The sequence below is a fragment of the Triticum urartu genome, chromosome 1 (genome assembly GCF_003073215.2).
Source record: "Triticum urartu cultivar G1812 chromosome 1, Tu2.1, whole genome shotgun sequence".
Lineage (NCBI taxonomy): Eukaryota > Viridiplantae > Streptophyta > Magnoliopsida > Poales > Poaceae > Triticum > Triticum urartu.
Genome location: NC_053022.1, coordinates 581,693,399 through 581,719,883, shown reverse-complemented (window position 1 = coordinate 581,719,883; position 26,485 = coordinate 581,693,399). Strand labels below are relative to the sequence as shown.

General features: G+C 44.7%; 2 protein-coding genes across 2 annotated transcripts; one reads left to right on the top strand and one right to left on the bottom strand.

Annotated features, from left to right (window-relative positions):
* Positions 1 to 15,509: 15,509 nt before the first annotated feature.
* On the top strand, positions 15,510 to 20,025 carry LOC125532463 (ELF3-like protein 2). Its single transcript, XM_048696517.1, has 4 exons — positions 15,510 to 16,155; positions 16,837 to 17,798; positions 18,370 to 18,421; positions 18,549 to 20,025. The coding sequence occupies exons 1-4, from the start codon at positions 15,904 to 15,906 to the stop codon at positions 19,599 to 19,601; spliced, it is 2,319 nt and encodes a 772-aa protein (XP_048552474.1). The 5' UTR covers positions 15,510 to 15,903; the 3' UTR covers positions 19,602 to 20,025.
* Positions 20,026 to 20,511: 486 nt separating this feature from the next.
* On the bottom strand, positions 20,512 to 25,377 carry LOC125532464 (serine/threonine-protein kinase GRIK1-like). The gene is made up of 11 exons (XM_048696518.1): positions 24,933 to 25,377; positions 24,128 to 24,205; positions 23,973 to 24,017; positions 23,818 to 23,892; positions 23,205 to 23,292; positions 22,963 to 23,078; positions 21,934 to 22,029; positions 21,566 to 21,632; positions 21,127 to 21,242; positions 20,970 to 21,048; positions 20,512 to 20,886 (listed from the first exon to the last, which is right to left on the bottom strand). Exons 1-11 carry the CDS (start codon positions 25,269 to 25,271, stop codon positions 20,747 to 20,749), a joined length of 1,239 nt encoding a protein of 412 aa, XP_048552475.1. The 5' UTR covers positions 25,272 to 25,377; the 3' UTR covers positions 20,512 to 20,746.
* Positions 25,378 to 26,485: the final 1,108 nt, after the last annotated feature.

Genomic DNA, 26,485 nt, shown 5'->3' with positions numbered 1-26,485 from the left:
AAGTTGTGCTAGTTGAGTAGTTGTGAATTTGAGGAATACTTGTGTTGAAGTTTGCAAGTCTCGTAGCATGCACGTATGGTAAACATTGTGTAACAAATTTGAAACATGAGGTGTTATTTGATTGTCTTCCTTATGAGTGGCGGTCGGGGACGAGCGATGGTCTTTTCCTACCAATCTATCCCCCTAGGAGCATGTGCGTGGTACTTGGTTTTTGATGACTTGTAGATTTTTGCAATAAGTATGTGAGTTCTTTATGACTAATGTTGAGTCCATGGATTATACGCACTCTTACCCTTCCATCATTGCTAGCCTCTTCGGTACCATGCATTTCCCTTTCTCACATTGAGAGTTGGTGCAAACTTCGCCGGTGCATCCAAACCCCGTGATATGATTCGCTCTGTCACACATAAACCTCCTTATATCTTCCTCAAAATAGCCACCATACCTACCTATTATGGCATTTCCATAGCCATACTGATATATATTGCCATGCAACTTTCCACCGTTCCGTTTATTATGACACGCATCATCATTGTCATATTGCTTTGCATGATCATGTAGTTGACATCGTATTTGTGGCAAAGCCACCGTTCATAATTTTTCATACATGTCGCTCTTGATTCGTCGCAATCCCGGTACACCACCGGAGGCATTCATATAGAGTCATACTTTGTTCTAGTATCGAGTTGTAATCATTGAGTTGTAAATAAATAGAAGTGTGATGATCATCATTTTCTAGAGCATTGTCCCAAGTGAGAAAAAAAAAAAAAAAAGAGAAAGGCCATAAAAAAGAGAAGGTCCAAAAAATAGAAAGGCCATTAAAAAAGGGGCCCAAATAAAAAATGAGAGAATAAGAGAGAAGGGACAATGCTACTATCCTTTGCCACACTTGTGCTTCAAAGTAGCACCATAATCTTCATGATAGAGAGTATTTTGTTTTGTCACTTTCATATACTAGTGGGAAATTTTCATTATAGAACTTGCCTTGTATATTCCAACAATGGGCCTCCTCAAGTGCCCTAGGTCTTCGTGAGCAAGCAAGTTGGATGCACACCCACTTAGTTCTTTTGTTGAGATTTCATACATTTATAGATCTAGTGCATCTGTTGCATGGCAATCCCTACTCCTTGCATTGTCATCAATTGATGGGCATCTCCCTAGCCCATTGATTAGCCGCGTCGATGTGAGACTTTCTCCTTTTTGTCTTCTCCACATAACCCCCTCATTATATTCTATTCCACCCATAGTGTTATATCCATGGCTCACGCTCATGTATTACGTGAAAGTTGAAAAAAGTTTGAGATTACTAAAGTATGAAACAATTGCTTGGCTTGTCATCGGGGTTGTGCATGATGAGAGCATTCTCGTGTGACGAAAATGGAGCATGACCAAATTATATGATTTTGTAGGGATGAACTTTCTTTGGCCATGTTATTTTGAGAAGACATGATTGCTTAGTTAGTATGCTTGAAGTATTATTATTTTTATGTCAATATTAAACTTTTGTCTTGAATCTTACGGATCTGAATATTCTTTCTACAATAAAGACAAATAAATGATGAATATGTTAGGTAGAATTCCACATCAAAAATTCTGTTTTTATCATTTACCTACTCGAGGACGAGCAGGAATTAAGTTTGGGGATGCTGATACGTCTCCAATGTATCTATAATTTTTTATTGTTCCATGCTATTATATTATCAACCTTGGATGTTTTATATGCATTTATATGATATTTTATATGATTTTTGGGACTAACCTATTAACCTAGATCCCAGTGCCAGTTTCTGTTTTTTTTCCTTGTTTTAGAGTATCGCAGAAAAGGAAAATCAAACGGAGTCCAATTGACCTGAAACTTCACGGAACTTATTTTTGGAAAGAAAGCAATACAGGAGACTTGGAGTGCACGTCAGGGGATCAACGAGGAAGCCACGAGGCAGGGGGCGCGCCCACCCTCCTGGGCATGCCCTCCACCCTCGTGGGCCCCTCGTGGCTCCCCTGATGTATTTCTTCCGCCTATATATATCCATATACCCTAAAATGATCGGGGAGCAGAATAGATCGGGAGTTCCGCCGCCAGAAGCCTCCGTAGCCACCGAAAGCCAATCTAGACCCGTTCCGGCACCCTGCCGAAGGGGGAATCCCTCTCCAGTGGCTATCTTCATCATCACGGTGCTCTCCATGATGAGGAGGGAGTAGTTCTCCCTCGGGGCTGAGGGTATGTACCAGTAGCTATGTGTTTGATCTCTCTCTCTCTCGTGTTCTTGAGGTGGTACGATCTTGATGTATCGTGAGCTTTGCTATTATAGTTGGATCCTATGATGTTTCTCCCCCTCTACTCTCTTTTAATGGATTGAGTTTTCCCTTTGAAGTTATCTTATCGGATTGAGTCTTTAAGGATTTGAGAACACTTGATGTATGTCTTGCGTGGGATACCTGTGGTGACAATGGGGTATTCTATGATCCACTTGATGTATGTTTTGGTGATCAACTTGCGGGTTCCGTGAACTTGGGAATGTATGCATAGGGGTTGGCACACGTTTTCGTCTTGCCTCTCCGGTAGAAACTTTGGGGCACTCTTTGAGGTTCTATGTGTTGGTTGAATAGATGAATCTGAGATTGTGTGATGCATATCGTATAATCATACCCACGGATACTTGAGGTGACATTGGAGTATCTAGGTGACATTAGGGTTTTGGTTGATTTGTGTCTTAAGGTGTTATTCTAGTACGAACTCTAGGGCTGTTTGTGACACTTATAGGAATAGCCCAACGGATTGATTGGAAAGAATAACTTTGAGGTGGTTTCGTACCCTACCATAATCTCTTCGTTTGTTCTCCGCTATTAGTGACTTTGGAGTGACTCTTTGTTGCATGTTGAGGGATAGTTATATGATCCAATTATGTTATTATTGTTGAGAGAACTTGCACTAGTGAAAGTATGAACCCTAGGCCTTGTTTCCTAGCATTGCAATACCGTTTGTGTTCACTTTAATCATTAGTTACCTTGCTGTTTTTATATTTTCAGATTACAAAAACCTTTATCTACCATCCATATACCACTTGTATCACCATCTCTTCGTCGAACTAGTGCACCTATACAATTTACCATTGTATTGGGTGTGTTGGGTACACAAGAGACTCTCTGTTATTTAGTTGCAGGGTTGTTTGAGAGAGACCATCTTCATCCTACGCCTCCCACGGATTGATAAACCTTAGGTCATCCACTTGAGGGAAATTTGCTATTGTCCTACAAACCTCTGCACTTGGAGGCCCAACAACGTCTACAAGAAGAAGGTTGTGTAGTAGACATCAATGAGATACCGCTTGCTGAGTTCATCGCTCGGAGGAAGATCAATCCATATGGAAACCCTCGTGCCAACTTTCGAGGGAATGAGCTATTCTGGACCAAGCAGCAGAATCTCATCTATCTGGATGTCATCAAAGCCAAGCAAAACACCTATGTGGAGGTGAAGTGGATCAACATGCATCACATGAAGCAAGAGAAGCACCGGGAATACTTTGGTGAGGCTTTAGACCTCGTGGAGCAATTTGGCATTGAGCATATCATCTCATTCCACAAAGACTTTGATCCTGAGATCATTGCTCAGTTCTTTGCCTCGGTGCATTTTCATCCCAATGAGGAAAGGACCATGACTTGGATGACCAATGGTCGGTAGCTGACTGCTACTTGGAAGGAATTCATGACTTTTCTTGGGGTTCCGGATGAGGGGCTCGCCACACCCCAAGGTGTTCGCCCTCATGCCAATTCCGACTCTGCAAACAAGAACAGGCTTTTGACCTTCTATGTGGAGAAGAAGCTCTCCAATGGCAAGTCAACTTGGGTACTCAACTCCTTTCTTGACATCATGCACCGGATCTTCCGCAACACTCTCTTCCCATGCATTGGGGACAATTACAAGGTGCATGCCTATCTTGTGGATATGATGCTCCTATGTGAAGACGCTCGCAACTCTCAGACACTACCACTTGATGTCTCACATATCATGTGGAATGAGCTTTGGTTTGCGGTCTACAACCGCAAGGTCCCCATCTATGGACCTTATCTGTTTCAGTTGATCTCAGCAACTTGGGAGCAGCTCTACCCTCGGGGTGATTTTGATGCCCCTAGTTGGATCCGGCATGAGCCCGTCATCCTCCGTGTCAAGACTCAGTGGGCCAACACTACCTCTCGTGCTGATGCCGTGGCTGACATGGACGTGGGTGCAGATGAGCATGAGGAGGAGGTAGCAGACGAGGACAACTCTGAGGGTTACACCCCTCCCACTTCTGAGCCATCTTGGGCTAAGCGACTGAAGAACAAGATGAAGATGTTGTTCTGTATGCAAGCAAAGGGGCAGTACAAGACCCATGTGGCTTCCAAGGAGACTCGTCGCCGCGACAAGCGGATTTTCAGGACCTTTGGTGAGAACATCTCCAGCGGGTCAGAGGAGGACGTCACCCCAGAGGCAGAATGGATCGCCAAGCAGGGTTATCACTAGACTGAGTCTGAGGAAGAGTCCGTCCCAGCTGCCAAGTCTGACGGGGAGCGTGCAAGTGACCACTTAGCTTGAGCCACCACTATTTTTGTAGGTGTCCTCTCTGCCTTTTTGGCATCTCGATGCCAAAGAGGGAGAGAATGTAGGATTTGCGAGTTGTGTCCTACATTCTCTCCCCCTTTGGCATCGAGACGCCAAAAAGGCAGAGAGGACATAGAGGCATGTTGTTCGGTTTGATTCTCCGTGTTGCCGTGGTCGGACGGTGGTTCAATGTCGTGTTCATCGTCCGCTGGCTCACCCTGCTCTATTGCTGGGTCTATATGATCGCTATTTCTGCCGAGGCAGGATTTGGAGCGGCGCTTACTCTGCCGCTTTGACTGCTTCTCGAGGGATCGATCCTTCGCTGCGTCCTTCCGTTCCTCTTCGTCATTTTCTTTGGGTGTGTCCACCATGTATACATCATATGATGAAGTGGGCGTCCAGTGCCCTGTGGGCAGTGGCTCCTGTTCGTCTCCTGCATCGTCGTCCATACCGTCGATGTCTTCGGAGTCGAAGGTGAGCATGTCGGTCAAATCATCGACAGTGGCTACTAAGTGGGTGGTGGGTGGGCGGCGAATTTCTTCGTCATCCGCATCGCAATCCTGCCGGACATAGTTCGGCCAGGGCTCTCCTGACAAGGAGAGAGACCTCAATGAGTTCAGTATGTCGCCGAAGGGCGAGTGCTGAAGGATATCCGCAGAGGTGAACTCCATGATCGGCGCCCAGTTGGATTCGATAGGCACGGGCGCATGCGGTTCGGAGTCCGTGGCCGGGGAAGAATCCGGTAGTTCGGCGTCACGGCTCCCGTGAAGGGTAAGGTCGATACTCGGCTCGATCGCCGCTGAGAATGCGGCCTCCGTGGCGGGGTATATCCACCCGTCCATGGATGGCGCAATTGGCTCCGAATTGAGGGTCAAAGCGGTTGCCGGTGCGATCTCCCGAACATTGTCCGATGGTAGAGCTAAATCATGCTCATCGTGACCGTGCGGCACACTCGACAAGGGCTCGAATGTGCCGAAGATCAAGTCTCCGCGGATGTCGGCTGTGTGGTTTATGCTTCCAAACCTGACCTGGTGGCCAGGGGCGTAACTCTCGATCTGCTCCAGATGGCCAAGCAAGTTGGGCCGCAGTGCAGAGCCGCCGAATACAAAGATCTGTCCAGGGAGGAAAGTCTCACCCTGGACTACATCGCTATCGATGATTGAAGGGGCCATCCAGCCTAACGATGACGACACAGAGGAACTCTCAATGAAAGCACCAATGTCGAAGTCAAAACCGGAGGATCTCGGGTAGGGGGTCCCGAACTATGCATCTAGGCAGATGGTAACAGGAGGCACGGGACACGATGTTTACCCAGGTTCGGGCCCTCTTGATGGAGGTAATACCCTACGTCCTGCATGATTGTTCTTGATAATATGAGTAGTGCAAGAGTTGATCTACCACAAGATCAGAGAGGCTAAACCCTAGAAGCTAGCCTATGGTATGATTGTGTGTTGTTGGTCCTACGGACTAAACCCTCCGGTTTATATAGACACCGGAGGGGCTAGGGTTACACAAAGTCGGTTACAAGGAAGGAGATCTACATATTCGTATTGCCAAGCTTGCCTTCCACACCAAGGAGAGTCCCATCCGGACACGGGACGAAGTCTTCAATCTTGTATCTTCATAGTCCAACAGTCCGGCCAAAGGATATAATTCGGCTGTCCGGATAACCCCTAATCCAGGACTCCCTCAGCAACACATACATCAAGTGTTCTCAAATCTTTAAAGACTTAATCCGATAAGGTAACTTCAAAGGGGAAAATCAATCCATTACAAGAGAGTAGAGGGGGAGGAGAAACATAAGATCCAACTATAATAGCAAAGCTTGCGATACATCAAGATCGTGCCAAATCAAGAACACGAGAGAGAGAGAGAGAGAGAGAGATCAAACACATAGCTACTGGTACATACCCTCAGCCCCGAGGGAGAACTACTCCCTCCTCATCATGAAGAGCACCGGGATGATGAAGATGGCCACCGGAGAGGGATTCCCCCTCCGGCAGGGTGCCGGAAGGGGTCTAGATTGGCTTTCGGTGGCTACGGAGGCTTCTGGCGGCGGAACTCCTGATCTATTGTGCTCTCGGATGTTTTTAGGGTATATGGAGATATATAGGCGGAAGAAGTACATCAGGGGGGCCACGAGGGGGCCACGAGGGTGGAGGGCACGCCCTAGGGGGGTGGGCGCCCCCCTACCTCGTGGCTCCCTAGTTTATTTCCTGACATGCACTCCAAGTCCATTAGGTTGCTTTCCTTCCAAAAATAAGTTCCGTGAAGTTTCAGGTCAATTGGACTCCGTTTGATTTTCCTTTTCTTCGAAACCCTAAAATAGGCCAAAAAAACAGAAACTAGCACTGGGCTCCGGGTTAATAGGTTAGTCCCAAAAATGATGTAAAAGTGTATAATAAAGCCCATAAACATCCAAAATAGTAGATAATATAGCATGGAGCAATCAACTACGTTGGAGACGTATCAGCATCCCCAAGCTTAATTCCTACTCGTCCTCGAGTAGGTAAATGATAAAAGCAGAATTTTTGATGCGGAGTGCTACTTGGCATAATTTCAGTGTAATTCTTCTTAATTGTGGCATGAATATTCAGATCCATAAGATTCAAGACAAAAGTTTAATATTGACATAAAAACAATAATACTTCAAGCATACTAACTAAGCAATCATGTCTTCTCAAAATAACATGGCCAAAGAAAGCTATCCCTACAAAATCATATAGTCTGGCTATGCTCCATCTTCACCACACAAAATATTTAAATCATGCACAACCCCGATGACAAGCCAAGCAATTGTTTCATACTTTTGATGTTCTCAAACTTCTTCAATCTTCACGCAATATATGAGCGTGAGCCATGGATATAGCATTATAGGTGGAATAGAATGGTGGTTGTGGAGAAGACAAAAAGGAGAAGATAGTCTCACATCAACTAGGCATATCAACGGGCTATGGAGATGCCCATCAATAGATATCAATGTGAGTGAGTAGGGATTGCCATGCAACGGATGCACTAAAGCCATAAGTGTATGAAAGCTCAAAGAGAAACTAAGTGGGTGTGCATCCAACTTGCTTGCTCACGAAGACCTAGGGCATTTTGAGGAAGCCCATCATTTGAATATACAATCCAAGTTCTATAATGAAAGATTCCCACTAGTATATGAAAGTGACAACATAGGAAACTCTCTATCATGAAGATCATGGTGCTACTTTGAAGCACAAGTGTGGCAAAAGGATAGTAGCACTGTCCCTTCTCTCTTTTTCTCTCATTTTTTTATTTTTTATTTTTTTTATTTGGGCCTTCTCTTTTTTTATGGCCTCTTTTCTATTTTTTTATTTGGGCTTCTTTGGCCTCTTTTATTTATTTTTTTTCGTCTGGAGTCTCATCCCGACTTGTGGGGGAATCATAGTCTCCATCATCCTTTCCTCACTGGGACAATGCTCTAATAATGATGATCATCACACTTTTATTTTCTTACAACTCAAGAATTACAACTCGATTCTTAGAACAAAATATGACTCTATATGAATGCCTCCGAAGGTGTACCGGGATGTGCAATGACTCATGAGTGACATGTATGAAAGAATTATGAACGGTGGCTTTGCCACAAATACGATGTCAACTACATGATCATGCAAAGCAATATGACAATGATGAAGCGTGTCATAATAACGGAACGGTGGAAAGTTGCATGGCAATATATTTCGGAATGGCTATGGAAAGGCCATAATAGGTAGGTATGGTGGCTGTTTTGAGGAAGGTATATGGTGGGTTTATGGTACCGGTGAAAGTTACGCGGTACTAGAGAGGCTAGCAATGGTGGAAGGGTGAGAGTGGGTTGTTGGAAATATGCCCTAGAGGCAATAATAAATTGGTTATTATTATATTTCCTTGTTCATGATAATCGTTTATTATCCATGCTAGAATTGTATTGATAGGAAACTCAGATACATGTGTGGATACATAGACAACACCATGTCCCTAGTAAGCCTCTAGTTGACTAGCTCGTTGATCAATAGATGGTTACGGTTTCCTGACCATGGACATTGGATGTCGTTGATAACGGGATCACATCATTAGGAGAATGATGTGATGGACAAGACCCAATCCTAAGCCTAGCACAAGATCATGTAGTTCGTATGCTAAAGCTTTTCTAATGTCAAGTATCATCTCCTTAGACCATGAGATTGTGCAACTCCCGGATATCGTAGGGGTGCTTTGGGTGTGCCAAACGTCACAACGTAACTGGGTGGCTATAAAGGTACACTACAGGTATCTCCGAAAGTGTTTGTTGGGTTGGCACGAATCGAGACTGGGATTTGTCACTCCGTGTAAACGGAGAGGTATCTCTGGGCCCACTCGGTAGGACATCATCATAATGTGCACAATGTGATCAAGGAGTTGATCACGGGATGATGTGTTACGGAACGAGTAAAGAGACTTGCCGGTAACGAGATTGAACAAGGTATCGGGATACCGACGATCGAATCTCGGGCAAGTATCGTACCGCTAGACAAAGGGAATTGTATACGGGATTGATTAAGTCCTTGACATCGTGGTTCATCCGATGAGATCATCGTGGAGCATGTGGGAGCCAACATGGGTATCCAGATCCCGTTGTTGGTTATTGACCGGAGAGTTGTCTCGGCCATGTCTGCATGACTTCCGAACCCGTAGGGTCTACACACTTAAGGTTCGATGATGCTAGGGTTATAGGGAAAGTATGTACGCGGTTACCGAATGTTGTTCGGAGTCCCGGATGAGATCCCGGACGTCACGAGGAGTTCCGGAATGGTCCGGAGGTAAATATTGATATATAGGAAGTATGGTTTTGGCCACCGGAAGTGTTCCGGGCATCACCGGTAGTGTACCAGGACCACCGGAGGGGTCCGGGGGTCCACCAGGTGGGGCCACCAGCCCCGGAGGCCTACATGGGCCAATAGTGGGAAGGGACCAGCCCCTAGGTGGGCTGGGGCGCCTCCCACCAAGGCCCAAGGCGCCTCCAAGAGGGGAAGGGGGCAAACCCTAGGGCAGATGGGCCCTAAGGCCCACCCCAGGTGCGCCTCCCCCTCTCCCCCTTGTGGCCGCCACCCAGATGGGATCTGGGGGCTGCCGCCACCCCTAGGGAGGGAACCCTAGGTGGGGGCGCAGCCCCTCCCCTCCCCCTATATATACTTGAGGTTTGGGGCTGCCCAACACATGTGATTTGCTCTCCCTGTTGGCGCAGCCCTACCCCTCTCCCTCCTTGTCTCTCGTAGTGCTTGGCGAAGCCCTGCTGGAGTCCCACGCTCCTCCACCACCACCACGCCATCGTGCTGCTGCTGGATGGAGTCTTCCCCAACCTCTCCTTCTCCCCTTGCTGGATCAAGGCGTAGGAGACGTCACCGGGCTGTACGTGTGTTGAACACGGAGGTGCCGTCCGTTCGGCACTAGGATCATCGGTGATTTGGATCACAACGAGTATGACTCCATCAACCCCGTTCACTTGAATGCTTCCGCTTAGCGATCTACAAGGGTATGTAGATGCACTCTCCTTCCCCTCGTTGCTAGATTACTCCATAGATTGATCTTGGTGATGCGTAGAAAATTTTGAATTTCTGCTACGTTCCCCAACATGCGTATAATCCATGGACTCAACATTAGTCATAAAGAACTCACATACTTATTGAAAAAATCTATTAGTTATAGAAACAAAGTACTACGCGCATGCTCCTAGGGGGATAGATTGGTAGGAAAATACCATCGCTCGTCCCCGACCGCCACTCATAAGGAAGACAATCAATAAATAAATCATGCTCCGACTTCATCACATAACGGTTCACCATACATGCATGCTATGGGAATCACACACTTTAACACAAGTATATCTCAAATTCACAACTACTCAACTAGCATGACTCTAATATTACCATCCTCATATCTCAAAACAATCATCAAGTATCAAACTTCTCATAGTATTCAATGCACTTTATATGAAAGTTTTTATTATATCCCTCTTGGATGCCCATCATATTAGGACTAAATTCATAACCAAAGAAAATTACCATGCTGTTTAGGACTCTCAAAATAATATAAGTGAAGCATGAGAGTTCATCTATTTCTATAAAATAAAACCACCATCGTGCTCTAAAAAGATATAAGTGAAGCACTAGAGCAACAACAAACTACTCCGAAAGATATAAGTGAAGATCAATGAGTAGTCGAATAAGTATGCAACTATGTGAAGACTCTCTAACATTTAAGGATTTCAGATCTTGGTATTTTATTCAAATAGCAATCAAAACTAAATAAAATGAAATGACGCTCCAAGCAAAACACATATCATGTGGCGAATAAAAATATAGCTCCAAGTAAAGTTACTGATGAACGAAGACGAAAGAGGGGATGCCTTCCGGGGCATCCCCAAGCTTAGGCTCTTGGTTGTCCTCGAATATTACCTTGGGGTGCCTTGGGCATCCCCAAGCTTAGGCTCTTGCCACTCCTTATTCCATAGTCCATCGAATCTTTACCCAAAACTTGAAAACTTCACAACACAAAACTTAACAGAAAACTCATAAGCTCCGTTAATATAAGAAAATAAATCACAACTTAGGTACTGTTGTGAACTCATTATAAATTCATATTGGTGTAATATCTACTGTATTCCAACTTATCTATGGTTCATACCCTCCAATACTACTCATAGATTCATCAAAATAAGCAAACAACACATCGAAAACAGAATCTGTCAAAAACAGAACAGTCTGTAGTAATTTGGATCAAACGTATACTTATGGAACTCATAAAATTCTCAAATAAATTGGTGGACCTGAGTAATTTGTCTATTAATCATCTGCAAAAATAATTAACTCAATAGCACTGTCCAATAAAAAATGGAAGCAAATCTCGTGAGCGCTAAAGTTTCTGTTTTTTACAGCATGATCGCAAAGACTTTCCCAAAGTCTTCCCAACTGTTCTACTTAGCACAAACACTAATTAAAAGCATAAAATCATATCTAAACAGAGGCTATATGAATTATTTATTACTAAACAGGAACAAAAAGCAAGGAACAAAAATAAAATTGGATTGCCTCCCAACAAGCGCTATCGTTTAATGCCCCTAGCTAGGCATGGTGAATTCAATGATGCTCACATAAAGGATAAGAATTGAAACATAAAGAGAGCATGATGAATAATATGACTAGCACATTTAAGTATAACCCACTTCCTATGCATAGGGATTTTGTGAGCAAACAACTTGTGGGAACAAGAACCAACTTGCATAGGAAGGTAAAACAAGCATAACTTCAAGATTTTAAGCATATAGAGGGGAAACTTGATATTATTGCAATTCCTACAAGCATATATTCCTCACTCATAATAATTTTTAGTAGCATCATGAATGAATTCAACAATATAACCAGCACCTAAAGCATTCTTTTCATGATCTACAAGCATAGAATTTTTATTGCTCTCCACATAAGCAAAATTCTTCTCATTCAGAATAGTGGGAGCATCATAAGAGACTCGAATACTATAAATTGTTTCCACATTAAAAGAGTAATGTCCAGAGAAGGGGTAATCATAATCATGACAAGCTTTATAAATATAATCATCACTACTTTTTATAGCATATGTTTCATCACAATAATCATCATAAGTAGCAACTTTGTTCTCATCATAATAAATTTGCTCATCAAAGCTTGGGGGACAAAAAATATCATCTTCATCAAACATAGCTTCCCCAAGCTTGTGGCTTTGCATATCATTAGCATCAAGGATATTCAAGGAATTCATACTAACAACATTGCAATCATTCTCATCATTCAAATATTTAGTGCCAAACATTTTATAGATTTCTTCTTCTAGCACTTGAGCACAATTATCCTTTCCATCATACTCACGAAAGATATTAAAAAGGTGAAGCGTATGAGACAAACTCAATTCCATTTTTTATAGTTTTCTTTTATAAACTAAACTAGTGATAAAATAAGAAACTAAAAGACTCGATTACAAGATCTAAAGATATACCTTCAAGCGCTAACCTCCCCGGCAACGGCGCCAGAAAAGAGCTCGATGTCTACTACACAACCTTCTTCTTATAGACGTTGTTGGGCCTCCAAGTGCAGAGGTTTGTAGGACAGTAGCAAATTTCCCTCAAGTGGATGACCTAAGGTTTATCAATCCGTAGGAGGCGTAGGATGAAGATGGTCTCTCTCAAGCAACCCTGCAACCAAATAACAAAGAGTCTCTTGTGTCCCCAACACACCCAATACAATGGTAAATTGTATAGGTGCACTAGTTCGGCGAAGAGATGGTGATACAAGTGGTATATGGATGGTAGATAAAGGTATTTGTAATCTGAAATTATAAAAACAGCAAGGTAACTAATGATAAAAGTGAGCACAAATGGTATTGCAATGCGTTGAAACAAGGCCTAGGGTTCATACTTTCGCTAGTGCAAGTTCCCTCAACAATACTAACATAATTGGATCACATAACTATCCCTCAACATGCAACAAAGAGTCACTCCAAAGTCACTAATAGCGGAGAACAAACGAAGAGATTATGGTAGGGTACGAAACCACCTCAAAGTTATTCTTTCCAATCAATCCGTTGGGCTATTCCTATAAGTGTCACAAACAGCCCTAGAGTTCGTACTAGAATAACACCTTAAGACACAAATCAACCAAAACCCTAATGTCACCTAGATACTCCAATGTCACCTCAAGTATCCGTGGGTATGATTATACGATATGCATCACACAATCTCAGATTCATCTATTCAACCAACACAAAGGACCTCAAAGAGTGCCCCAAAGTTCTACCGGAGAATCACGACGAAAACGTGTGCCAACCCCTATGCATAGGTTCATGGGTGGAACCCGCAAGTTGGTCACCAAAACATACATCAAGTGAATCACGTGATATCCCACTGTCACCACAGATATGCACGGCAAGACATACATCAAGTGTTCTCAAATATTTAAAGACTCAATCCGATAAGGTAACTTCAAAGGGGAAACTCAATCCATTACAAGAGAGTAGAGGGGGAGGAGAAACATAAGATCCAACTATAATTGCAAAGCTCGTGATACATCAAGATCGTGTCAAATCAAGAACACGAGAGAGAGAGAGAGAGAGATCAAACACATAGCTACTGGTACATACCCTCAGCCCCGAGGGAGAACTACTCCCTCCTCGTCATGGAGAGCACCGGAATGATGAAGATGGCCACCGGAGAGGAGTTCCCCCTCCGGCAGGGTGCCGAAACGGGTCTAGATTGGCTTTCGGTGGCTACGGAGGCTTCTAGCGGCGGAACTCCCGATCTATTGTGCTCTCGGATGTTTTAGGGTATATGGAGATATATAGGCGGAAGAAGTACGTCAGGGGGGCCACGAGGGGCCCACGAGGGTGGAGGGCGCGCCCTAGGGGGGGTGGGCGCGCCCCCTACCTCGTAGCTCCCTCGTTTCTTTCCTGATGTGCACTCCAAGTCCATCAGGTTGCTTTCCTTCCAAAAATAAGTTCCGTGAAGTTTCAGGTCAATTGGACTCCGTTTGATTTTCCTTTTCTTCGAAACCCTAAAATAGGCAAAAAAAACAAAAACTGGCACTGGGCTCTGGGTTAATAGGTTAGTCCCAAAAATAATGTAAAAGTGTATAATAAAGCCCATAAATATCCAAAACAGTAGATAATATAGCATGGAGCAATAAAAAATTATAGATACGTTGGAGACGTATCATGTGGTGGTCGAAACCCGACTCTCTCCGGCGATCCGTCGAATCCTATGGTTGAAAGTCCATGGCTTGTAGTTGTGGAGTGCTCGTTGGACAAATTATTCATCCCCGACGTTGGCTTGCTTCGTTCTGTACGGTTGTTGTTTCAGACACAGTTGCAATTTCTTTCCCAATTGGTAGCCTCTTAGCATAAATTAGGGGCAATTTGTTTTTTTAGTTTGAGTCATGTGGTTTGATGCTATGTACCACTGCTTGATAATAAATGAGGCATTTGTGTTCTTGGGAGCACTCCCCATGTTAAAAAAAATACTAAGTCTAAAGCGCCGTCAAAGCGACCTAGCAATGTCGAATGATTATGGAGAGACCGGGAGAGAAGCACTAGGTAAGACGAGCTCCACGGACATGGGAATGCCTACCCCGCATCGGTGTCAAAAGACAACCCCGACTCTTTTTCATTGCATACGGATTTTTAAATTCATGAAAAAATTAAAAAGGAAAATATAGGCATGGGTTCACATGCATAAAAAGGATATACTAACTGCCAGTGCCTAGCAAAACACACAGACACACACACAGAGCAAGTGAATAGTACATGAAACTGTTCCCTCAACTATACCCCTTCCTCATTGGTGAAATTTTGCAGGAGCCTAGCTGCACCCACCAACTTTTGAACACGTTTTCTTGTTCTTAGAAGAGCTTTACACAACATATAAGATGGATGTCCGTATTCACCTATATAAAAGGGTCATATTGGATAAAGCTGGATGCGATGACAATGTCGATGCAAATTCGATGACTTTTGTGGCGCGCTTGGCATTTGCCTCCGTCGGAGATACGGCCAAAATCAAGTGTTGATGTAGGTTTCGATATCGCCGTTTGTTTGTTTGTTTGTTTGTTTGTTTGTTGAGATATGAAGCATGTCTAGACATGTATGGCGACACAGATGCAGGGAAAAGAACATGGACACATGATGAATGAATCTTCAGCACGGAAAAGAAAGGCGACGCCCTGACGCTCAAGCCAGGGTGGACGCCGGCCGGGGAGAGAAGGGTTTTTTGTTGGTTACATTTTGGTTTTGGGGATTGGATGATGGGTTCTAGTTGAAATTTGTACTACGTGGGAGTAGTAGTATGTTTGTTTTGTTTTTCATTTGCAGTGGTGTTGTGTGTGGATGAGGATCCCATGTCATCCCAGCCCCAGCACACACACACACACACACTGTTGGTGGTGGTGGGCGTGGCCGTCTCCTCCACCAGACGGACCTCACCAGAGCGGAGCAGAGGCAGAGACCACCTCTCCCTTTCTTCCTCCTCCTCCTCCGCTTTTCCCCTCCTCCTGCTCCGTCCCCGGGCCGCGGCCGGCAGATATTTCTCCCCAACCGATCCGAATCCCGCTCGCCGCCCGATCCCGCTGCCCCCGTGCTCCGCGGCCCGGTCCGGAGACCCCGAAAAATCCGCCCTTTTCCCCTCCTCCTCTTCTTCTTCTTCTTCTTGATTCGGAGATCTCCTCTCCGTCCCCTCTCCCTCCCTCCCTCCCTCCCACCCTCTCTCTCCCTCCCCCCGCCGAGCGATGATGGCGTCCTAGCTAGTTGTCTAGCTGGCCGCGATGAGGAGGGCCGGCGGCAAGGACGGCGGGGAGGACAAGGTCATGGGCCCGCTCTTCCCCAGGCTCCACGTCAACGACACCACGCTCAAGGGCGGCGGCCCGCGCGCGCCGCCCCGCAACAAGATGGCCCTCTACGAGCAGTTCAGCGTCCCCTCCCAGCGCTTCGCCGCCAACGCCGCCAACACCGCCCCAGCCGCCGCCCACCGCCCCGCCGCCAGCTACGCCGCCGTCTCCTCCGCCTCCGCCGGACAGGTATCCCTTCCTTCCTTCCTCCCACCCATCTTCTCCTTTTCTTTCTTTTTTGCCTCTATGTATGCACGTATATATTTTTAGCCTGTCCGCTGATTGGATTGGATTGGATTGGATTGGATTGGATTGAAACCTAGATGCCGCCTGCCATGGCCGCCGGCGGTTGCTTCAGCAGCAGTGCAGTGGGGGCTTCACAGTGTCAGTGTTAGACTAGGATGCCTCTATTGGCTTGGCCGGCATGTCGTCTCGCCTTGCCGCTCGCTCTATTGATGCTCTTTTGATGTATGTATGTATGCGAATTTAGCGACACACACATGGTTGTATGATTACGAGTGCCGTGAGATGCTTACGATGTACGTATGGTTGGCTCTCGACGAGTGATTCTTTATCTGTTAGATACCTTGCGTTGATTATCGCTTTCCGGAGTTTGGCAGTTTTCTTTTCTGAACGCTAGTGCAGTGACGGTTATGGGGCGCATCCGGGTACATGGTTGATGATTCCCACGATAGGCATCAGGGATGTGGAATTGGAAGATTGTCTGTCACTTCTGTTTGCACTTGCACACAGCAAAGATGATGAGTTTTCAGTGAGACATGACTGGGCAATGTCTTCATTTGTAATTGTATCCTAGAGTACTTTCTTTTAAACTACTACTTATTACTAACTTGCGCCTTTTTCTTGTAGATTGGTGGGATCGACAGACCTCTCTTTCCATCATTTTGTGTGCCTTCAAACGAACCTGTGCGTTTGCCCGAACACATCAAGACCAACTCGAGTGGGCGGGATGGCCATGCTACATCTGGGAGGCTTTCCACCCTGCTTAAGAGCAAGGACGCCTATGCTGCAGGATCGACTGCTGAGTGTAGTAGTTCACAGCGTAGAGACAATAACAGCAACAACAACAACAACACGAAGAATTCTTCTGGGAAGAAGTTGACTCACGATGATGATTTTACGGTTCCTTCCGTCTTCTGCTCTGGAGTGCGCCCTCGCTCCAACCATGAGGAAGTGAGGATCCAAGAGAATTCCACACCCTTCCCAGCTACAAGTCCGTATAAGAGTGGGCCTACGCTGTCCAAACCAACTGCAAAATTTCCCAACACCGACAAGAGGTACCTGGAAGGAAGGAACGCGTCGGACACGAGATCAATGGACTCTCCAAGTATTATCAGGGACAAAGCACCAGCAAACACAACGACAAACTTTTTGGAAGCTGAAGAGAGGACTTCATCATTTCAATTTTCTGCAGAGAAGACAATGGGTAAAAGAGACGACAAAGGCTCTTCGTATAGTAGGGTAAAAGAGACGAGCAGTATAAATGTTTCTGATAAGCAACATTCCCGAAACGAGGGGCATCAGGCTAGAACAAGGAATGAGAATGCTGCTGAGTCTCAGAATGCTCCAAAGGCTGGAAATGGGCCATACTCTACTGACATCGCATGCAACGGCGCTTCTAAACTGTCGGAGAAAGGCCTAAGAGAGACTGGTGAAAAGAGAAAAAGATCAACCGGACATCATGATGTGCAGAGGGATGATTCCTCGGATTCCTCTGTGGAATCTCTGCCAGATCTGGAGATCTCTCCAGATGATGTTGTCGGTGCTATTGGTCCAAAGCATTTCTGGAAAGCAAGAAGAGCTATCGTCAAGTAAGTATTCACCACTTAGGTCTTGTCCTTTCTGTCTTCGTGTTTTTGAAAGGTCTGTGTGCACATAAGCTTGGTGCTCAGCAAATGAGCCAGGCAGTCGAGCGGATTAGATCTTCCCATTTATACATGCTGTATCATCTCAAATCACCCTACTGTACACATGCAAACACAAACACGCATGCACATTTGTCATGTGCATTCTATGAACATCTCTTTTCCTTTTTGACAGACTGATGCTTAAATGTAGTACTCCCATCCATTCCAAAATATAAGGTATTAGTTTTTTCAAAAGTCAAACATGTGCATGTTTGACCAAGTTTTTAGAAAAAAGTGTCAATATATACAATAACAAATTTGTATCATTGGATCCATGACGGAAAGTATTTTTGTATTTTATTTTATTTTGTATTGTAGATGTCGATATTTTATTCTATAATCTTGGTCAAACATACATAAGTTAGACTTGCACGAAAACTGATGCACCTTATATTCTGGAAGGAGGGAGTATCTCTCTTAATCACTATAACTTCCTTTCTTGTTTTGTAATCACTTTTCTTTGAACTCTATACAGTCAGCAGCGGGTTTTTGCTGTCCAAGTGTTCGAGCTGCATCGACTGATCAAAGTGAGTCTGCGCCACCAAATATATAGTAGCCTGTGATTCTTACTCGCCACAAGCGGGCGGTTAGCTTATTGATGTATTTTGTGTTGGGACGCTGATATAGCCATGTTATGTATGTGCTTGCAAGCAGGTGCAGAAGTTGATTGCAGCATCTCCACACCTACTTATTGAAGGGGATCCGTGCCTTGGCAGTGCCCTGGTGACAAGCAAGAAGAAGACGGCTGCAGCCAATGTGGAAAAGCAGCTTCTATCAGCTAAAAGCAAAGACGATGATGATGCACAGCTTACCCTGCAGCAGGCGGAGTACTCGAAAGACAACACTGAAGGAAACCAGGCTTCACCATCTCAAGACAATGATGTAGTCGAGGTCCGGCATGAGAACCAAGCTGCATCAAACGGTGCGGTTAGCAGTAACCCTCCTGCTATGCCTGCTCCTCCCGACAACAAGCAGAACAACTGGTGTGCTCCTCCGCCTCAGAATCAGTGGCTCGTTCCCGTCATGTCTCCGTCGGAAGGGTTCGTCTACAAACCATACACAGGGCCGTGCCCCCCGGCAGGAAGCATCTTGGCCCCGTTTTACGCAAGCTGTGCTCCTCTGAGCCTGCCATCTACAGCTGGGGAATTCATGAATTCTCCATACGGCATCCCTATGCCTCACCAGCCGCAGCACATGGGCGTCGGCGGCCCACCAGCCATGCCCCCGATGTACTTCCCGCCTTTCAGCGTGCCAGTGATGAACCCGGTGGTCTCATCCTCCGCAGTGGAGCAGGTGAGCCGCGTGGCCGCAGCGCGACCCAACACTCATGTCGAGCACCACTCAAGGAGCTCGTGCAACATGAGGAACGATGCCGTGTCGGCCGGCGGCGTCTGGAGGTTCCACTCGTCCCGCGGCAGCGAGCTGCAAGGGAGCAGCGCCGCCAGCAGCCCTTTTGACAGGCAGCAGGGCCAGGGCGAGGCGAGGGGCCCTGCCGCGGCCGCACCTGCGGCGCCCCTCCCTACGTCGTCGGCCGGGAACGGGAACGCGGCCCAGCAACCCCAGGTCTCCTCGGGCAGCCAGGAGAACCCGGTGGCGGCAGCGGCCCGTGTGATCCGGGTGGTCCCGCACACAGCGCGCACCGCGTCAGAGTCGGCGGCGCGCATCTTCCGGTCGATCCAGATGGAGAGGCAGCAGAACGGCCCGTGACCGAGCGACCGCATGCGGTGGTTGGCCGGCACAAAGAAAGAAAGGAAGGAAGAAAGCTTAGCCAATTAGCGCTTGGGAGTATGTTGTTATTTTTGAGCAGGCAGGCAGCAAGCAAATAGCATTCCTATATATTTGTCCCTCGGTGTCGGTAAAAGCGAATTTTTGGCGACTGTAAATATGCAAAGCAAAGCAGGACTTGCCAGAACAGAATGAGTGCTGGTTGGGCAAAGCAGGACTTGTATCTATCAATCTATCTATCTATTTATGCCAGAATGAAAACTGTAACTGTTAGTGTTAGGTGTATGTATGTCTCAGGCAAAAAGAAGTGAAACCTGGGAGTGATGGCTCTGCTATATTATCTATGTATGTGCAGCTATAGTGCCTGCTGATATCTTATAAAAGAAATTTGGTATGTTTCTTTTTTCGCCCATTGTGTACTGTATTGTTTATTTTTGTATATTGGGCCAACCTGCCAGATGATTATTGCCAACCCCAGGAAGTGAGCCAATACCTTACTGTTACAGTTTTAAATTTGTGTTTGAACTTGGATTTGCAAATGCTGAAAGTAGCATATTGTATTTGAGAGTTTTTTTACAACTTCCAAACACAGTTACCACATTTTGATTTGTATGACAGGTCAGATGTAGACTAAACGAATTGTTCTGTCATTTATTATTTTCTAGTGAAAGGGAATGCGATTCTTATTCCAACCTAACAATAATAATACTAGTTTGTAGCTTCTCAAGTCATTTATATACATGAAAAACACATTAGTTATTCTTCTTCCCATAAAAACAACATAGATTTTATAACACATCAGATTCAAAATTCACCCATGGAATAAAAACACTCTCAGAAAGGAAGATCTGCTCCCATCAAAAAAAGAAAAAAGGAAAAAAAAAGGAGCATCTGCTTTCTCACTATATTGGATTGATTCAACAAGAATAAAACATTCGCCGCCGTGACACAAGGCGATGTGCGTAAAGCTTGCGATAAAAAAAAAGAATCAGACTGGCACTCTATTCTGTACCGAAAACTCAAAACACAAAGATTGTTTTGCTACGACACACTTCATCTGTTATATCTACACACACACACACTACTAGGCTAGCACCACAGCAATGCCCAAAAAGGCTGGCTCTCTGTTATTGCACCGCCTCCTGCGAATCACTCCTGTTCCTGCGACCGAAACCGCACCTACACACAAACTCAGGGACCGGACCCTCAGCCCCGGCGACCCAGGGATGCGCGGCCACGGCCTGCAGGGTCATACGATCTCCCGGATCTGCGAGGAAAGCACAAACGACACCACTGTTAACACAGCAAGCACACCTTCATTGCAAAATAGAAAAACCCTGCAAGGAACACCTTTGTAGAGCAGCCTCTGCATCAAGTCGGCGAGCTGGGGGCTCGTGTCGCCGGGTATTTCCACCGGATCATTGGCGATCTGTCCCACAGCAGCGGAGCGACCTTGGTGAGTCTATGCGGTAGGTAAACTGAGAAGGGAGTAACGTATATTTCGCACCTTGTCGTAAGTTTCCTGCAGAGTTTCTCCAAGGAATGGATATTTCCCGGTGATCATGCAATACAGGGTAACACCGACTGCCCATGTATCAGCTGTTCTGCCATGGTAGGCTGAACCTGCAGCGGAAGGGAGGCGGAAAATTGTTCATCACATTAAGCAAGCCCATGCCATGGCCAGAGAATATTTTAGCAACTTCTTATATTTATTGGCATCACACCCACAACCCAAGCCCTTTGGTTGCTTACAGTTGTTTGGGGCTATGGGTTTGTTTATCTTTATCTGCTGCAGTTATGCAATCATTTAGCTGTGGAAACACCTACAGCACCATGCTACCAATATTCCAAAAACCACTGGTGTTGTACTTCAGATGGATACTTTGGTAACTGGCTGATTGTGCGTGCCGCCTTTTATAACTCAAATCAAAGTCATGTAACTGTACCTTGACAGCACTCTGGTGCAGTGAAAACTGGAGTACCCGGAGACCTCCAAAGCATATCATCGTCATCCTGCAGCATAATCAAGTACCCCAATGTGTAAAGCACCAAGCTAGGAGGCTCGACAACCCTACTAAAAATGGTTTACAACACTGAATCATCAGACTACATTGTCTACTCGACTAATGTTCAAAATTCCCAGAGTAAGTGACAATATCGTTCACGTATGCAATTTGCAATCTTAGATTTTATACAAGAACAAATTGTGAAGCCCAAGATTATATACTTTGCTAGACTAAAAAACTTCACCCTGCCAGTGAGAATAAATTTACTGGCATAAATAAAAAATACAACTACAATATTAAAAAAGGACCTCAAATATCTGGCTAACACTGAAGTCCCCTATCTTCACATTGCCAGTACTTGTGACCAAGAGGTTGTCTGGTTTAATATCACCATGAATAATGTTCTGCATAAAAACACAAGAAAAATAAGTTTTGTATCAAGCACACAGTGCAAAATTTGTGACATGGAATGTAAACTATTGGTAGAAACCTATTCCGGCGATCCATTATGTACCAAAGTGTGTGCACAAACACATATACTGAATTAGAATTCAACGGTGGAATATGCCAACTACGAATAAGTGAGCTTCATATGGCAACAGACAAATCATGCTTTGATGCATATCGCCGCCCTAACTATTTATTAGATGCCACATTTATATGTAAATACAATCAGAAAAGTATATTTAAAACCATAAACAAGACCACAAGCATTATACTCTAGAAGAAAGCAGGTTTCACATCTCCCCTGTTTTCTGTCATTGGCTTTAAATAGGACTCTGGTTTTCTCTGCAAGAAACTCAACAACCAAGCACTGTACTAAGAAATATGGAAGCTGAAAGCTCAACCCTAAACGTTCCTACGAAAGCAGCAAGCATACCATTCATACGCAAGTCGGTACATTTGACTGATATATTATGCCTCCTAAAGCATGAGGTGAGCATTGATTATAAAACCCAGGCTAATGTTTGCCTGTGCAATCAGGTAGCTCGGAGACAGAACAACTCAGTCAGTAGCTAAGCAAACATGGACTTAACAGTTTAACACTATGAACAGAAAATCTGTCTACTAAGATAATTTACGCCGACCATTTGAGCTTGCTGATCAGCTTCACGCCAACATAACTAGGTTCAGTGGAAGGGAAAAAATATGTGAAAGCTAAAACATGCTGCTTCAAATAATGATTGTCTAACAAACTTAGAGCTCTTCAAATATCTTTGTTGAAATTTCTATTTGACATGATCAAAGTGCTAATGAAATAGACACTGTTATTATATTATTAGCACAGAATTAACCATGATGAACCATTCCTTGGTGAAGAGTTTAAAAAGTCTTACATGAGAGTGAAGATACATAACACCAGAGACAATATCCCGCAAGTACTTCCTGGAAGTAGCTTCTCCTAAACCTATGCCGTTATTGCACACCATTTTCCCCTCAACATACTCAAGAACTGCCAATGGGAAGGGAAAAGAGTAAATTGCAATCGTGTAAAATAACGACCAAGATGACAACAAGCCTGCTAAAATAGCGCCATGTTAGAATAATAAAGCAAAACAACGAGAGCAACAATAAATACCCATGTAGAATTTATCTGTGTTTGGGTCGTCAATCACCTCAATGAGATTTACTATATTGGGATGATCCAACATTTTCATGAGGGATACCTGTATCCGATGCAATAAAAGGGTAGCTAATTAGAGAACTTGGAAAACAAATACGGTAGTTGATTCTCAAGTAAAAACAGGATGCGGTACACTGTATATATGCAACATTTGACAAATGCTACTAATAATATGCTTCTGCCTTTTGACAGAAAAATAACTGAATTTTTTAGTACAGTTATTATATAGTGGTGATGGCAAAATCCTTTGGAGCATCCCAAGGCAAATTTAGCACAATTCAGCTTCTTGATAACAAACATCAGAGCCAGTGAAACTAAAGCGAAGGAAAATGGTCACAGGTAATATTGAAATAAACAAAAAAAGACGCATACTAAATGGGTGCACAATCCCAAATAGATTTCTTCTGTAGCTGTAAATAATGTGTGCCTATAGAGAAAGTACTAACAGTATTTATATCTTCAAAGCTCAGACAAGTACATTCCCAGAGAACTTTGCACACGCCATAACAACACAGCAAAGTGACAGGTCTTATAGAGGGAAATACTAGTTTAACAAAGAGTTACTCACTTCCCGAAGAACATCTGTCATGGCCGTTTCTGACCGCACAACACGCACTTTCAACATGTAGGGTTTACTCAACACCTGAAATAGATAGAGTTCTGTCAAGTAGACATAGATAGCACTGTGCAGCGGGTGCAGAAAGAAATGTCGAAACCACCTACCTTTATTGCATATAACCTTCCGTCCTTGATGTTTCGGTATTTAACCTTGTTTGTTTAGAATTAGAATGAAATCAAAGGAGAGGTAATCAGCGAGGGAAGTAGTGGTACATAAATAGGTAGCAGCACACTTGACAAGGGTCTGTTGTTGTTATTACCACTTTGCCATAGCTCCCAGCACCAATCTTGCCCAGGTGAACATACTGGTTGATCATCTTACAGCCGGTTGTTTCGTCCTAAGGCAATGCCAAAAGGAGAAGAGGGGAGTGATGATTATACTTGTCAATTCAAAAGATAAAAAGGGAAAAAAATGCTCTCATACAAGCCATGAACCATTGATTGACTAGGCACGCAACGGGCATGGCATTGCTATCAAATCAAAACCTGGTCAAGTTGTTGGATAATTTGGCAGAAGAGTGAGCGATGGCCACATTGCGCTCTTGGTCTAAAGATAATCCATGTGCGCTACCAACTACGTCCAGCGGATCATGTGTGATCGATTGTCAACGGATGGAAGGATTGATTGCTTTGTGACCAACCATTGGAGAAATGAAATGAATGAACGGGTAAAAAAAAACAGAGTTGTTGTTGATGGCCACATTGTATGTACAACCTCCGTTTCAGTTTACAAGTCTTGCGCGTATACTTAGGTTACCAATTTTAACACCCTAGTATAAACTATATAACACAAAAATTATATCTTTTGAAAGTAGAAGCTCCGAAGTTTATGTTGGTATATTTTTTGTAATATATGACTTGTATTAGGTTGGTCAAATTAACGACCTAGGGGTACGCGCATGCCCTGTAAACTGAGAGAGAGGTAGTACTCTTGGTCTAGAAATAATGGGCTCCATGTTACGGCGCTCAGCGGCTAAATTCACCAACGGAGCGGAAGGATTTATTTGTAGGGACAAACCATTGGAGAAATGAAAACAGAGTTGTTGGTGGTGGTAATGAGCTTACCTCTGAGCGGAAGAGCTTCCTGGTGTCCCTGACGAGGCTGTCCCTGCAGGCGAAGCCGTTCCGGGCCCGGGAGAGTATGATGTCCTCGGACCGCTTGCGGGGCGGCTCGTCGTCGCCGTCGCTCTGGCGGAGGAGGTAGTCCTCCTCTTCCCTCTCGTAGAAGCTCCTGCTCTCGTCGCCGAGGAAGCTGCTGCTGTTGTCCCCGGCGTAGAAGCTGCCGCCGTCGCTGGACCTCGGCAAAAGCAGGACCTTGGACGGCGCGCCGTCGCTGTCTCCGGCGGCGGGGCGGTGGTGCAGCTTGCTGAGGAAGCCGAAGCAGCTGCAGCAGCAGCAGCTCATCCTGGTGGTCTGAATGGGCGGCCGGCGGCGCGGATCTGGCTGCCTGCTGGCGTGTGAGAAACCCTAGCCTGGCCTGGGCGCAGGGGAAAGGAACCAAACACAAGGAATTTCGTTTTTGTTTGCCAAAATTTGGGCAAAACCAAACAAATTTCATTTCTTTTTTTTATTGTTTTTGTTTTTGTTTTCGTTACAACAACAACAACAACATCGGGAATGAGGACGGTTCTGACGATAAAGACTCCTGAACTTATGCCCGGGGCTCGGATATTTATTCGGCCAAAAGCTATTACTAGTTTTACTTCAGAGATGCTAAAGCACACAAGACCTTCAAATGGCTCTCGAAATCCTCGGCAACAATGAAAGTCAAGGTATTCGGATGACTACTGCTCTCGGATCGACTAAACACCAGAAATATGCTTAAATGAAAACACTATCACGGTGGAGATAACTATAGATGTATTTTGTGTGGGCAGCCTGATGAAGAAACCCTCAAACACATGATGTTTATATGCCAATTCTGTGCTACTTGCTAGGCCACCTTATAAATATCTAATGGACTGACAATGGAGATAAACTGCAATGGATCCAAGATGCCAAAAACAGCTGGAATAACCCCATGTTCATGAAGATCTTCCTTTACGTCGCTTGGAGCTTATGAAAAGAAAGAAACATCTAACATTTCTATGATGTGGACCCCACGGTTGCCTCGTGGGCCAGAAGATTTAGGAAGGATTTCTCATTTCTCACACAGGGTTAGAGAAAAACATAGAGGGTTTTTATCCTCTTTCTTGCTAGCTTTTGTACATCCTTAGTCATCTCTTATTAGTCTCATTTACCCTCCTTTTTGCACACCTACAAAGTGAGTTAACAGAAAGTAACGGCCTATCACATGTAAAGTGTAACGCTTTATTATTTTAATATAACACAATAGGAGCCTCTTATACTATATTCAGAGTAACAACAACAACAACAACAACAACAACAACAACAACAACAACAACAACAACAACAAAAGACCATGAATGATCGAATATAAAACTAGAATGAAGAGCATTGTAAAATTATACTTTTGAACCGAACAATGACGTCAAGGGCATCTTCGATTGAAGACAAAACAATGCCGTTGTGCCTAAAGGAAAAAAAAACAGTCGTGTTCAGAGCACTTTGGGCTAAGATTGCTACTCCAACATGTGATGTATGTGCAGATGGTAATT

What these genes read in the sequence shown, in the direction of transcription:
- LOC125532464 (XM_048696518.1), bottom strand. Translation starts at nt 25,271, where the DNA reads ATGAGCTGCTGCTGCTGCAGCTGCTTCGGCTTCCTCAGCAAGCTGCAC. An exon ending in GGAAGCTCTTCCGCTCAGAG is followed by an intron (nt 24,206 to 24,932) that starts GTAAGCTCATTA and finishes GCATTGCCTTAG; the next exon opens with GACGAAACAACCGGCTGTAA. An exon ending in TGCACCAGAGTGCTGTCAAG is followed by an intron (nt 21,243 to 21,565) that starts GTACAGTTACAT and finishes CTTCCGCTGCAG; the next exon opens with GTTCAGCCTACCATGGCAGA.
- LOC125532463 (XM_048696517.1), top strand. Translation starts at nt 15,904, where the DNA reads ATGAGGAGGGCCGGCGGCAAGGACGGCGGGGAGGACAAGGTCATGGGC. An exon ending in CCTCCGCCTCCGCCGGACAG is followed by an intron (nt 16,156 to 16,836) that starts GTATCCCTTCCT and finishes TTTTTCTTGTAG; the next exon opens with ATTGGTGGGATCGACAGACC. An exon ending in GCAAGAAGAGCTATCGTCAA is followed by an intron (nt 17,799 to 18,369) that starts GTAAGTATTCAC and finishes AACTCTATACAG; the next exon opens with TCAGCAGCGGGTTTTTGCTG.